This window comes from Pipistrellus kuhlii, unplaced genomic scaffold, assembly GCF_014108245.1.
Source record: "Pipistrellus kuhlii isolate mPipKuh1 unplaced genomic scaffold, mPipKuh1.p scaffold_m20_p_1, whole genome shotgun sequence".
NCBI lineage: Eukaryota > Metazoa > Chordata > Mammalia > Chiroptera > Vespertilionidae > Pipistrellus > Pipistrellus kuhlii.
In genome coordinates this window covers 91104171-91118531 of record NW_023425404.1, presented here as the reverse complement: position 1 = coordinate 91118531, position 14361 = coordinate 91104171, and the positions used below count along the sequence as shown (strand labels likewise).

Here is a 14361-nt window from a genome sequence, read left to right as displayed (position 1 = left end):
GCCGACTGGACAACTGGACACTTAGCATATTAGGCTTTTTTAAAATATAGGATAATATGGCGTCACTCAAGAAAGAAAAGGAGAGAAAGAAAATTGACATTCAAGAGGTGAATGAAGGTTATGAAGAGCCTAAAAGTACTTCAGAGGAGATCTCTACTGGCTGCTTTGCTTCTGAGAAGAGGGAAACAAGCAAAGGGCAACTGGAATACTATGAAAAGCTATTGTTTGCCAAGTCTAACAATGCATGTGAAGTTAGTTTATAAATGCTACCAGAATTAGGAAAGATAAGTCAATGCTCAACTTTTAGCCATCACTGAACTGAAAGATTTGGCGATATTGTTGAGTAACAAACTTGAAGGGGATATATTCCTCTTCCCACTTCAGTCTCTGAAAAACAATCTTTGCCAAATATTTAAATGTCTTTCTTTCCTATTTTTTTCCTTTTTTAAGCTTGAGCTTATTTATTCCCTTAGTAAATATGAAGAACTCCTCATAGTGAAAACTCCTTTGTTATTTCTCACAATAAAACATTCAGGTCTCAAAAAAAAAAAAAAGGTTTTTAGCGTGTTAGTCACTTTACTATTTGTTTCAGCCCATCTGATTGTGTTGAAGATATAATAATCCAAAGACTTTCTTTGATATAATTTTCCACCTCTCGTTTTTCCAATTTTTTATTTATTTATTTATTTATTTATTTATTTATTTATTTATATCAGGCTCTATTCTCAGAACACAACTTTATTTTCTGTTTCTTGGCAGCACTGATATTTCGCCTGGAAGGAAATATCCAAGAATCCCTAGAACTCTTTCAGACATGTGCTGTTCTCAGCCCTCAGTGTGCTGATAACCTCAAGCAGGTGGCCAGATCTTTGTGAGTATCAGCAGTCTGGAGGTCCTGGACACTCATGGAAAATGTTGTGCAATGAGCATTCTTAGGAAGAGGCTACTTCTGGCAGCCTGATCAGCCTTATCCATAGAGGGAGAGTAGCTTAATAGGTATAGTGGGATTCATTTGAAGAGTGTAGGTTAACTTTGAAATATGACCAAAATGTGAGTTATCTCCTTTTGGTCAAATTTCAGTTAATCTACACTCTTCTTGCAATGAAAATAAGGTTTTCATATAAATACTGACTTTTGTGTCCTCAGTTCTCTAATCTTATTGGCAACCCATGGAAATTTTTTCATCCAATACTTAGCATAATATTTAACACATAGTAGATTTTTAATGTTTGTTGAGGGGATGCTCTGAAGGTTCCTGAATGCAAGCAACCTTTAAAATCTTTCTAAGCTGTTAGGTGCTCTAATAGCTTTACTACCCCAGTACAGTATTCCAGTAGTAAAGTTTCTGTGGGGTTCTCAACCTAATTTTTTTTAAACCTAAATTGTGATTTATACCTGTACTCTCTTTGCATAGAGCCTGGTTTCCCCCTGCTTTCTCCAGAGCAGACTTAGGTTTGGGAGTGAAGAGCATATCCCTAATAGATGATGGTGATAAGTGATGGCAGCTCTTGCTTAACATGGTACATTATTTGGTTTGTTTCTTTTTTGGTCTACATTTGTAGTACACTGTAGAAAATAAATTACAGAAAATTCACTAAAATTGGTATAGAAGTTGATCAAGGCACTGGAACTGCTACCAAGAGAGCTTCTGCTGTTGGTAGACAGCAGCCTCACTGACCGAACCAGTATGACCAGCTCATAGGGAAGAGACTTCAGAAGGCTCAGCTGGATTGGATTTGAGTCAAATGTGGGGTTAGTGGAGTTAGTCTTCTAAAAGGTTTGAGTTAATAATTATGGAAACTGTATTTCTTCCGCAGATTTCTTTTGGGGAAACATAAAGCTGCCACTGAAGTATATAATGAAGCAGCTAAACTTAACCAGAAAGACTGGGTAAGTGGGAAACTTTTAGATCTTTGTTATTAGCTACAGCTCATGGCTCCATTTATCATATGGCTGTCTTTTGTTGTTACTGAATTCTTACATGCCAAAATTGTTTTTATCCTCACACTAAATTGATGATTCAGTTAGACATAAGATCAAAAACTATGTTTTCGAATAACTTAGCAGATACTGCTGCATGGTTTTCTGGCAGGGAGTGTTGCTGTTAAGCAGTTCGCCATTAATCTGATTCCTGTTGATAATCCAGCTTTCCTGTCTAGAAATGCTCTCTCCTTTCTCTAAATAAAGGGAGTCTTAATAAAGGGAATTAAAGATATTCTGTAGAGCTTAAGGTCAGGAAATACAGGTTGGTCTTGCGATGAACTAGAACTGGAAAGCTGTCAGCACCAAGGTAGCTACTCTTCATTTCTGTTTTATTTCTTCTTTTTATAGATCAGCAGTTGGCAAATGTTCTATGTTTTAAAGGGCCAGTTAGTAAATATTTTAAGCTTTGTGGCTTCATATAGTCTCTGTGACAACTACTGAACTCTGGGGTTCTAGTATAAAAAAATCATGGACAATAACAATAAAACTTTATTTACAAAATAAGGCAGAGATGGATTTGGTCTGTGGACTTTAATTTACTTTACTGACCTCTGCTGTCTGCATTTGCAGATTGACTTCAAATACATATATTCCATTATAGTACCCTCCATATGGTGCTATCAGTCCCAAAGTCCACATCACTTAGTGAATTCCTAGATTCCTAGGAAAAGGAATCCAATTAACACATATACGTGTATGTATCTCTTTAGGGTAGGACAGGAGTGGGGGGTAGTCTCTTCGGAGAAGAGGGCACAAATGAAGTTGATCTCCTGTTTGTCCTGCTTTTATGTCTTTTTATCTCTGTGTGTGGGGTATATTAAGGAACTCATCTTTTTAGAATTAAATATATTTGAATATGAAATCTAGTAAAAAACTGACTGTAATGCATATTTTAAAGTTTAAACTTTGCTGAACAATAACAATCTCTAGATGACTGTTGTTTCACTCTAATATGTAATGTGGAATTTATACCTAAGCTGTTTTCTTTTGTGTGTAGGAGATTTATCATAACCTAGGAGTTTGCTACATTTATCTGAAACAGTTCAACAAGGTAATTTATAGAAATAGTGGTGGCTAGTGATTTCACTGAGGGTATACTTGTTACAGAGGTGCCATTGCTCATTTTGTATTATTCTTAGTGCTTGCACAGATTTTTGGAAGTAAAAGTTTGAAAGTGCCATATACACCTATCTCCATTTTTCTTTTCATTTGCTGTTATCCATATCCCGGCTTTTAACAAGAAAATGAGAAATTCTAGAAATATTATGAGGAAATGGTCATCTAATTTCCTTTTTTCTCTCTTCCTTTTCTCTACCCCAGATTAATTTTCCAGTATAGAAACAAATGTTCAGTAAAACTTAGGTATCAAAAAGTAGACCATTGCCCTAGCCGGTTTGGCTTAGTGGATAGAACATCAGCCTGCAGACTGAAGGTTCCCGGGTTCAATTCCTGTCAAAGGGATATATCTCAGTTGCAGGCTCGATCCCGGGCTCTGGTCAGGGTGTGTGTGGGAGGCAATTAATGTATCACTCTCACATTGATGTTTATCTCTCTGTGTCCCTTCTACTCTCATGAAGAATCAAAGGTAAAATGTCCCCATGTGAGGATTAATAACAACAAAAAAGTGGACCTTTAAGTCTTAAAAGTGTAATCATGACCATGGTAACTCTCTTATGCTCTGATAGCAACTAATTTTAGTTTTTAAGGTCATTGGAGGTAAATTTTAAGTTACAAGTGGATCTGATTTCTGAGTTTCAGTTTCTAAGGTTATTTTCTATATGAGACTTTATATTTCATTGTGATTAAGCTGCAGACTCTAAGGCTCTTATATCAAACTAGGTGCCTGGTGCACGAAATTCATGCACCCTCAGCCCAGCCTGCCTCCTCTCACATACTGGGAGCCCTCAAGGGATGCCCTACTGATGGCTTAGGCCTTCTCCCCATTGGGAGCATACCTAAGCTGCAGTCTGATCTCCTTTTGAGGGAGGCTGATCAGGGGAAGGTGCCAGCCCCATCAGCCCACTGCTGCAGCCACTACCAGTCACTACAGCCATCAAGGTATTTTCATCAACACGAACTCCAGTCTCTTCACCATGAAAAAAATGACAACTTTCTTTAAGCATTTTCAAGATGTGTCTTTCATAGGACATGACATTTCTTTCTTTATTTTTATTTTTATCCTCACCTAAGGATATATTTCCATTGATTTTATCCCCTTCTCTCTGATCCCAGGCTTGGTCCCTGCCCAAGCCTAAAGCCTCCGCCGCCCCCCGACCCTCCGATCACAGGCTCAGTTCCTTCCTAAGCCTAAAGTTTTTGCCCTGGGCTTTAGGCTTGGGAAGGGGGACCCTCTGCCCCTCTGATCGCAGACTCGGCCCCTTCCCAAGCTTAAAGCCTCTACCTGGTGGAGGTTCCCAAGACCCAGGTATGTATGCAAATTAACTGCCATCTTTGTTAGATTAATTTGCATATTCACTCTGATGGGTTGTGGGTGTAGCAGAGGTAGGGTCAATTTACATGTTTCTCTATATATAAGAAAAAAATATATATATATATCTTAACTGAGGGATAGATTAAATTAATTGAGAGCTCTGAAAATTAATGATAGTGGGCTGCATAGGGTTCCCTTCATAAAGCTTCCACTTAGTGATTATGAAGTTTTATTCTCCTTTCCCTAGTGCTGACAGGACTAAGAATCTCAGTTGGTTAATATCCATTTGACAACATTTAATCTATCCCTCAGGTATGTGAAAAAAAATCTGTACATCAGCAGTTGAGGTGTGAGAGTAACTTTTACTCTTGTGAAATATATAATAACTAGAGGCCCATGCACTGAAGAGGAGTTCCTCAGCCTGGCCTTCTCCCTCTCACAGTCCGGGAGCCCTCAGGGGCTGGAGGCAACCCAGCAATCAGGGGAAGGCAACACCCCATCACACCTCTGCTGCTGCCACTGTCTATAGTGCAAGCCTCAGCTGGACCTGGTTACCTGAGCCTCAGGTGGCCCTGGGCGGCTGGGCAGCCACCATCCGAGGCTTGCCTACACCTTGGGCCATCCCTGGGTGGCTGGGGGGCTGAGGAGACTGAGAGGCTCCAGCAGCAGGGCTGAGGGGACTGGGCATTGCCATTTTGTGGCTGTAGGTGCCGCCATCTTTGATGGCATAGCAGTCAATTAACATATTCCCTCCTTATTGGCTGTGGGTACCACCATATTTGACGACAGGACATTCAAGTAGCATATTCCTTATTGGCTGTAGGCTGCCACCATCTTTGCAATGGTATGAGGGTCAGTTAGCATATTTCCTCTTTATTAAATAGGATATGTATAAGTAAAAAATATATATATATATATTATATATAATGGGCCCCCTGTCCACTGGGCAGATCTACATTGTTAATATACTTGGTTAGGAAATTTTTCTCTCAAAGACTATTTCAAGCAAGTATATTTCTATTAATAGGATTATTCTGAGGCAAGGGAGAGGCAGGTTGGTTTTTGGTCATATCTGTAAAGGAGAAAAAGATTATATTTAAATGTTACTGTAAAGCTAACAGAGCAAATACAATACTTGGCATTTATGTAAATAGTTGTTGAATCAGCGAATCACTAAAAAAGCCCTTTTGATCATCAACTAGGAAGAATATAAGCTTTTCCAGAGCAAGAAGTTTGTTTTGTTAGCTCTAATATACCTAGCACCTAGAACAACAGGTACTCAGTGAGTACATATTGAGTATAAATGAGAACAATCCATTCATTTATTTATCAAAATATTGTTGAGGAAAATGAAGTCCCCTCTGGGAAAGGTTGTGCAGTTGGTCACTGGTGCAGCTAGACAGTGCTGTATACCGTACTATGATGCCCCCTTTTGACTTATGAAATATGAATCATAGGTATGATTATTAAAAAGCAGAAAATAGCACTGGCTGGTTTTGCTAAGTGGTTGGAGCATCAGCCTGTGGACCGAAGGATTGTGGGTTTGATTCTCTGTTAAGGGCAAGTACCTTGATTGCGGGTTCCATCCCCGGCCACAGTTGGAGTGCATGCGGGACAATAAATGTTTGTCTTTCCAGGCAATGTTTCTTTCTCCATTTCCCCTGCCCTCTTCCTTCCTTCACACTTTGTCTGCAAAACAATGGAAAAAATATCCTCGGGTGAGGATTATAAAAAGAGAGAAAAGAAGCAAAAACATTCAAAAAGTTAGTCATCTTGTAAAAATTCTTCCAAATGGCTCCAAAGGCAGATACTCCATGTTTCCACCTGTCCTGGCAGCAAGTACAGTTTTGGTACGAGTTGTAATTTTTTATTATTGGCTGAAATGGAATGTTCCTACATTAGTATAGCGGGAGCTTTGTTTTTGCTTTATACATACACAGCCATTGTCCTTTATGGTAGTGATTTCATTCTCTTCATCAATCTTATTAGGCACAAGACCAATTGCATCATGCCCTACAGCTTAATAGGCATGATCTGACTTACATAATGCTGGGGAAGATTCACTTGCTGGTGGGAGACTTGGACAAGGCCATGGAAATCTACAAGAAAGCTGTGGAGTAAGTGTACCTGTTTCCGTTAGAGCAGGACTGGGGAACATCTGGCCTATAAGCCAGGTGAGGCCCATGAAATCATTTGATCTGGCCCTGCCAAGGTATTAGTGGTGAGTTAATTAAGTGTTTGACCAAATATAGCAGGATAATCTTTAAATTGATAATTTTATATGGCCCACAAATGATCTTATAAATATCTAAATGGCCCTTGGCAGAAAAAAGGTCCACCCAACTGCCCAACTTTGGAGCAAGGAAAAAATTAAAAAAAAAAAAAAAAAAAAGGGAGTAGATATATGAATTCTCAAGCCTACGAGAGAATATATATGACTGATAACTATTTGTATGAATTAGATGAATGCAAATGTTATGCTAAGGTTAAGAGATCCCAATGACCTAAATAAGGAAGATTTGTATTTCTCACCAATTAGTATGACTGTGTGGGAGTCCTTTTTTTTTTTTTTTTAACGAATCTTTATTGTTCAGATTATTACAAATGTTCCCTCCCCCCCCCCCCCAGTACTCCCCTCCACCAGGTTCCCACCCCACCCTCCCTCTGCCCTTTCTCCACCCCCCATTGTCCTAATCCATAGGTGAAGTTTTTGTTTAGTCTCTTCCCACACCCCCAATCCCCTTTTTCCTGAGAATCGTCAGTTCACTCCCCTTCCATATCTCTGATTCTATTATATTCAACAGTTAATATTGTTCATCAGATTTTTTTAATTCCCTTTGTTTTTAGTTTCACTTGTTGATAATTACATATTTATTGTTCATAATTTTTATCTTTATTTTTTTCCTCTTCCTAAAGAACCCCTTTCAGCAATTCATATAATTCTGGTTTGGCGGTGATGAACTCCCTTTAGCTTTTTTTTTTTATTAGTGAAGCTCTTTATCTGGCCTTCGATTCTGAGTTATAGCTTTGCTGGGTAGATTATTTTTGGCTGTAGGTTCTTGCTATTCATCACCTTGAATATTTCTTGCCATCCCCATCTGGCCTGCATGGTTTCTGTTGAGAAATCAGCTGACAATCGTATGAGTGCTCCTTTATAGGTTTCTCTCTTGTTGCTTTTAATATTCTCTCTTTGTCTTTTGCTCTTGGAATTTTAATTATGATGTGTCTTGGTGTGGTCCTCTTTGGATTCCTTTTGTTTGGGGTTCTGTGCGCTTCCTGAACTTGTAGGTCTAATTCTTTCACCAGATGGGGGAAGTTTTCTGTCACTATTTCTTTCAGTATGTTTTTTGGCATCTTGCTCTCTCTCTTCTTCTGGGACCCCCATAATTCTGATATTGGTTCGCTTGAAGTTGTCCCAGAAGTTTCTTAAATAATCTTCAACTTTCTGAATTCTCTTGTCTTCTTGCTTCTGTGGAGGAGTATCTTCCAGCTCTTTATGTTCCAACTCTTTGACTTGATTCTTGCAGTCTTCCATTCTGTTTTTAGGACTTTGTATAATATTTTTATTCCAGACAATGTATTCTTTATTTCTTGATCTCTTATTATTTCTAGGTGATCCCTTTTCATATCCTTATAGGTCTCGTTTATTTTATCAGCCTTTTTTAAGGAAATTCTTGAAAAAACTTTATAAGTGTGGTTTTGAACTCTATATCCAGTCGCTTTTTGTCTTCCATTTCTTTCGTTTGTGATCTGTTTCCTTGTCTCAGCATTTTCGCAGCTTCCCTGAGTTGGTAGCTTTAAAAGTCTCCGTGTTCAGCTTGGATGGGGCAGAGTTTCAGGGTGGAGCCTACAGCCTTGGCTTCCTGTCAGCCCTGCCCTATGAGGCTCCTGAGTCTCAGTGTTCCTCAGTGTCCTTTGATACTTTCTGCAAGCACCTCTGAGAGAAAGGTGCCCTCGAGTTTTGTCCGCTACCAAACAGTCTAAGCTCTCCCCCAATGAGCCCGGAACTGGGGTTCAGGTCAGTTGAAAGTGGGGTTCAGAGCAGTCTGGAGCTTTTGTCTCCTTCCCGCTAGGGCAATCCAGCGGCACAGTCAACTGTCCGTTCTCTGCGCGCAATGTGAGCACCTCTGGGACTGCCTTTTGTCGCTCCCCTGAGATTCCGCCTGTATGAGCCTGGGTCCCCAGAGTCTGGCCTAGAACTGAGGTTCACTGCTGTCGGATCTGGAGTTCAGCACAGTCCGGAGCTTTCATCTCCTTCCCACTAGGGAATGCCAGCCAGGCACTCAGCTTCTCTCTCCTCTCTAGCTCCGTCCTCTTCGCACGTGCAACGTGATTTTCCTTCTGGTTTTCTTTTTCCTTCTAGTTGTAGAATTTCCAGTCAGTCAAATTTCCTGTAGTTCTGGGCAATGTCCATTTTGTATTTTAGTTGTATTTTATTGAAATTGTTGTGTGAGGCTGCAGTTAGGTGTTTACCTATGCCGCCATCTTGGATTCTCTTGTGTGGGAGTCCTTAACACGACCCGTGTGGTTCAGGGCCCACTCAGGGTCCGTTTTCTGGAGAAGGCCACACACTAAAATGAAGAGAGAGACTGGAAAAAGAGTTAATTTGGGAAAATGGGGGGGGGGGGGCAGGCAGGAGTTAACCTCTAGTGGGAAGACTACCACTAGGCTCTCGCCTTGCTATCCCTTTTATTGAGGCTATGGGATACACCCATTACCCTTAAACAGCTTTGGGAAAGACCCATAGCCCTTAGGCAGGTAATAAGTGGATTATCTTATCAGTAAGGATTTACATTATTACAAGATGGGAAAGTTGCCTCAGTTACCATTGTCTCAATTAGATAGGAGTGGTTGGTTCTGATCTTTCAGAGCTTCAAGGTTGACCAGCCTCTTTTTATTAGTGAGACAATGATTGGTTTCCAGCATGACTGATTTAGCCTCGGTGGGCAGCTGTGCTCTACAAGGTCAATCTGGGACCCAGGTTCCTTTCTTTTTGACTCACCATTGTTTAGGTTATCTTCATCTGCATGGGTGAAGCTGAGTTACTATAACCTCCATATTCTGGACTGTGGTTGGGGGAGGTGGTACTGGAAACTAAGTACTAAATAAAAAGCTTGTAGTATTTTAAGTGACCCAGAAGTTGTACACCTTTTTACGCTTGCATTCCATGGTTCAAAATTAATGAGGTGGCCACATCCAACTGTAAGGGAAGTGGGCACACATGCTTGGGAGGAGGGTCTTATTAGAATGTTTTTTTTTAAAAAAAAGTATTTAAAAAAAATATCTTGTTTTAAAAATATATATATTTTTGAAACCTCCTATTGATATTGGAACTGACTGGCTTTCCCAGGATGGTGTTCCATGTTTTCTCTCTGGACACACGTTATCTTGCCTTTTCTGTATAGGGTTTTCTTTGTTTTAAATGGGATAGCTGTCACCATGATGCTTTAAGCAGGGGTCCTCAAACTTTTTAAAGTGGGGGCCAGATCACGGTCCCTCAGAGAGCTGGAGGGCCGGACTATATGAACTACTAATTCCTACTGTAACACCTCGGCTGCGCTCACTGCCCAAAAAACCTGGCGGGCCGGATCAGACTCCTCTGCGGGCCGCATGTGGCCCGCGGGCCGTAGTTTGAAGACGCCTGCTAATGTCTCGTTTGTCCATTTAATAGAATGCCTGGTCACAGAGTCTAGTATTTATGGTAGTTAGACTATGAACTAAACTTAATTTGTTAAATTAACATGTTAATTAACTTTGTCTTCTACCATAGTAATGATGTAGTAACTTTTCTGGTTCCATCAGTTACAGCTTTCTGAATTTTCTTCAGTCAAATTTTGTGCCTAAAAAGATAGAAATATCCCTTGGTTAAGTGAAGTTCTAAGAGACTTTTATCATCAAGAGGCTATGTATATGTGGACAACTAGGAAGGAGCCCACATAGCATATGTTAAGCTTCTGTGGGGCTGCTGGGAGCCTTAATTTGTAACCCCTGGCTTCTAGAAAATGAGTTCACATAAGGGTGACATTCTTTCAGTGGTTGGTCAAGGACTTAAGTCACAAGAATTTCCAAGAGGACAGCTGAGCATTACTGAGAATGTGGAGATCCACAGCTTGGAGATAGCAGTTTTGGTAGATCATGCAAGTTAGTTTGGGGAAGGGAGATGATGAAAATGGATATTTATTATGGCAAAGTGAAGGGCAAATACTCAGTTGAACTGAGTAAGCTTTGTTTGGCCAGCTCAGGTCTCCCTGGTTGGGGTTTTGGTCCCTCTCATTCTGGTCGCCTGATAGGTAACCAGTGCCCTATCTCATTGCTTCGACTTATGCAACACTGTTCTTCATCTTTGGCATTTTTACTGTTGTTACTGTTTGATTATCCTGTAGTCAGATCATAGCTCAGTTTTGTAACAAAGACAAATATTAGTGAGGGATTGGGAAGGCAGATAATCTTTTACCTAAGTCAGTGGCTAATCTTTCCCAGAGCTGGTATGTCTTCCTTTTTTTTTTGTTTAGTGTGGCTGTTTACCATGGCCTTTTGTTTAATGTGGAGAACAGAGCATTAGGGCCCTTAGGATCATAAATTACACAGAAAATTATACAGGTTGCCATTGTGCATACAGTGAGAACATGGGGAAAAAGAAATTCTACCAGAAGGAAACTGACTAAAGCTACCCTGTTTCCCCGAAAATAAGACAGTGTCTTATATTAATTTTTGCTCCCAAAGATGCTCTAGGTCTTATTTTCAGGGATGTCTTATTTTCCCATGAAGAAGAATACGGTACACATTTATTGTTAAGTAAAAATAAAGGAAATTTATTACCTGTAAACGGTACGGTAGTACGGTAGTTGTCAACACAAACCAGACAAACCGTGAAACCTACAGTATCAAGAATTTACTCATTTATTCAATGACAATCATGTCATCATCTTCTGGAACATCATCATAACAATCCAATTCCTGAATTTCCTGGTGAATTTCTTGTGACTCCATTTCTTTCAGAATCAGTGGACCAAATCTCTCATGTTTAGCAATAGCTCTGTCTTTAAATGAGTACTTCTTGTCAAGGTAGCCTGCTCGCAATGCATTTGCAATGCAACTGTCAGTGATTTTTCCCCATGAATTCTTCACCCAAGTCACAACTTCTTGCAGTTTAGGTTTCACAGAGTTTCCACGCTGATTTCTCTCCATTCTATTTTCAATGTAGTCATTAATTTCCATGCACAAATTGTCTTTGAATGGCTTGTTTGTTGCAATATCAAGAGTCTGGAGATAGGTCGTCATTCCTGCAGGCGGCCCTAGCGACCAGTTTACGGTAAATTAATTTTCATTCTGAGACAGAGCCTAGGGGAGCCTTATTTTCAGGGGGATGCCTTATATTTCACTTAGAAGGATGCTTTATTTTCGGGGAAACACGGTATGTATGTTTCTTACTGGCTTGGCTTATAAAGAATTATTCTTTAATTCTGTCAGTATAATGAAGACAGTCACACAAAATATTCAATAGGTTTTGTCTTAGGACTTGAACTCTAAGAAATGGTCCTAAAAAAGAGTCTGAATTCTAAGTCCTATTTCTATCTTTTTTTAAAAATATATTTTATTGTTTTTTTTATAGAGAGGAAGAGAAAGCGATAGAGAGTCAGAAACATTGATGAGAGAATCATTGATCAGCTGCCTCCTGCACACCCCCTACTGGGGATGTGCCCGCAACCAATGTACGTGCCCTTGACTGGAATCGAACCTGGGACCCTTCAGTCTGCAGACTGAAGTTCTATCCACTGAGCCAAACCGGTTTTGGCCCTATTTCTATCTTGTTGAGCAATCCTCCCTTGTAGCCAGGGTTAAAATGACACACTATTAAAGGCAATTTCCCAATCGTTTTGGGGACTTTCCATGGAGAGTGGGACACACACTGTCTTTCAGATGTTGCATGAGGGCATGTTACTGTGCATGTGCCTCAGCATCTCATTCACATCTTGTTTCCTTTTGAGCATCTCTGTGTTGATCTCTGTGTTGCAGGTTCTCACCAGAAAATACAGAACTTCTTACAACTTTAGGATTACTCTACTTACAGGTAAGAACTTTTTACTCATTCATGCATTGATGTTAGAAATACTTTTGGATTATGTGTATTGTGGTTTCCCTGCATTTTGATTTTATTTTAGCACTTTTCACTGAAGTTCATATGAAGCACACCAACCTTACTCTCTGCATTATTATATTCTTTATCTGTTAAAAAAATTAATTTTCTGCTTTCAAAAAAAGACTGAAATTATAATTTTTAAAGGAAAGAACATATATGAGAAATAACTGGTCACAAGGACTGTCATTTTGTTGTGGGGAGAGAGAGATACAAGTTAGCACTATCAGGGTTTTGGAGCTAAAGCCATTTCTGTTGTTCCTTTTTCCCAGCCAGGTGCTATAGGAAAGAGGAGGCAAAACATTGTCTAGAATAAGAAGTCTATCTCCTTCCTGAGTATGAATGAAATTCTTTTAGCTCAATCACTTATTAGCCTGAGAACTGGGGCCCAGAATCCTGGAGGGACCTCTAGTCGTCCCATTTCCCATCAACTCCCAAAGTTCACTGCTCGGCTGATCCTGCCTCCAGTTCTTCCTCTTTAGTAGCCTTTCTGTTTGTTTCATTTTTCTTTAAAAGGAATTAGGAGTTTACCCCTGGGCCTTCCTGGCTTTGGCTTGGGAGGTTGACCCCAAGGGAGATGAGGCTAACCAGCCCATTTCCTGCCAAGAGACATTAGTGTGGAGCATATTATGGCAGAGATAATTCCTGGCAAATAGGTACTTTGATCTTATCAAGGGACAAATGTGGGGATTTTTAGTTTTCTTTTTCTATCTGGTATCAGTAGCTCTGTTTTGTAAAGAGAACTCAGAAAAGTCAGGGTGTAATTGGCCAGACTCCTGAACTGCTATCTCCTCGCTGATACAATTCTCTGGTTTGCTTTTTCTCCAAGGTTGGCATTTATCAGAAGGCATTTGAACACCTCGGAAATGCTCTAACTTATGACCCTATCAACTACAAGGTACTGTAGGCTGTCAAACCCCAGAGCCTTCATATAGATGTTCCACTCCTAGAGGTGATCTGGCCCTTAAAAGCATTTTGAATACCTGAGAAATTACATTTTACTTAGAAAAAATATTAATAAACATGGCTCTTTTCATTTGAAAATATTGTAAAGTGTTGGTGTTCTGCTTGTTATTTTCCAAAAGAGCACATTTGTTATAACAGACCTATAACTTACGCAGAAAGCAAAATTGTAGTACTGGTAAAGTTTTATATATTTATGAAATTAGCAAAGCCTCCACAACTATAAAAATACTTCTGGTGAAATGATTTCTAGTTTTTTAATGAATTTTCAATTACAACCTTGTCTAGATATGTCTTTAGGGGTGAGAAGATCATTAAGTGAATGAATGTCATTGAGGGAGATGCAGCAAAACAGGCTGTGAAGGATACAGACTCAGTCCTATCTCAGAGTCACATTAGCCTGACTCCATCAGCTCCCCACCTGAACCCTGGACTGATGAAGCCTAAAGCTGTGTCACCTTTGTGCTGTGGCAGAAGGAACTATACTTTAAGTGGCAATGAAAGGAGTATTTGAGTTGTCTGGATCAGCACTTAATGTATCAACTAGGGGCTACAGGGAACAGATTAAAGATAGTGTGCTCAGAAATATTGCCTTCTCTAGTTAGAAGTTGGAAGAAGTAGGAAACAAATGAGCTGGGTAAAGTCAGTGACATTTTATCTTTTTTTTTTTCTTTTTTCTTTTTTTTCTGTACTGTGCCAAAGAGAGCCAGAGTCTGGGGTGCAGGGATTTCTCATGAGCATTTGTCCCTAATAACTTGAATATCTTTTATATGTCTCTGGAAGTCCTCAGTCATGATGTACATTATCTACACCCAGGAAGGCTCCTTCATTACTACAGCCTTTTGGG

General features: G+C 39.8%; 1 protein-coding gene across 5 annotated transcripts in view; it reads left to right on the top strand.

Annotated features, from left to right (window-relative positions):
* BBS4 (Bardet-Biedl syndrome 4) overlaps window positions 1–14361 on the top strand; it is a 128242-nt gene that overhangs the window by 64315 nt on the left and 49566 nt on the right. For 3 of the 5 annotated variants that reach the window (XM_045587186.1, XM_036456679.2, XM_036456673.1), the window contains exons 5-10: window positions 760–871; window positions 1818–1890; window positions 2981–3034; window positions 6404–6531; window positions 12431–12485; window positions 13381–13449. In XM_045587186.1, coding sequence (XP_045443142.1) covers window positions 760–871; window positions 1818–1890; window positions 2981–3034; window positions 6404–6531; window positions 12431–12485; window positions 13381–13449 — 491 coding nt within the window. Of the gene's footprint in view, window positions 1–759; window positions 872–1817; window positions 1891–2980; window positions 3035–5325; window positions 6265–6403; window positions 6532–12430; window positions 12486–13380; window positions 13450–14361 lie in introns of those variants that run through there. The other 2 variants (XM_045587191.1, XM_036456684.2) reach the window with 2 other exon arrangements.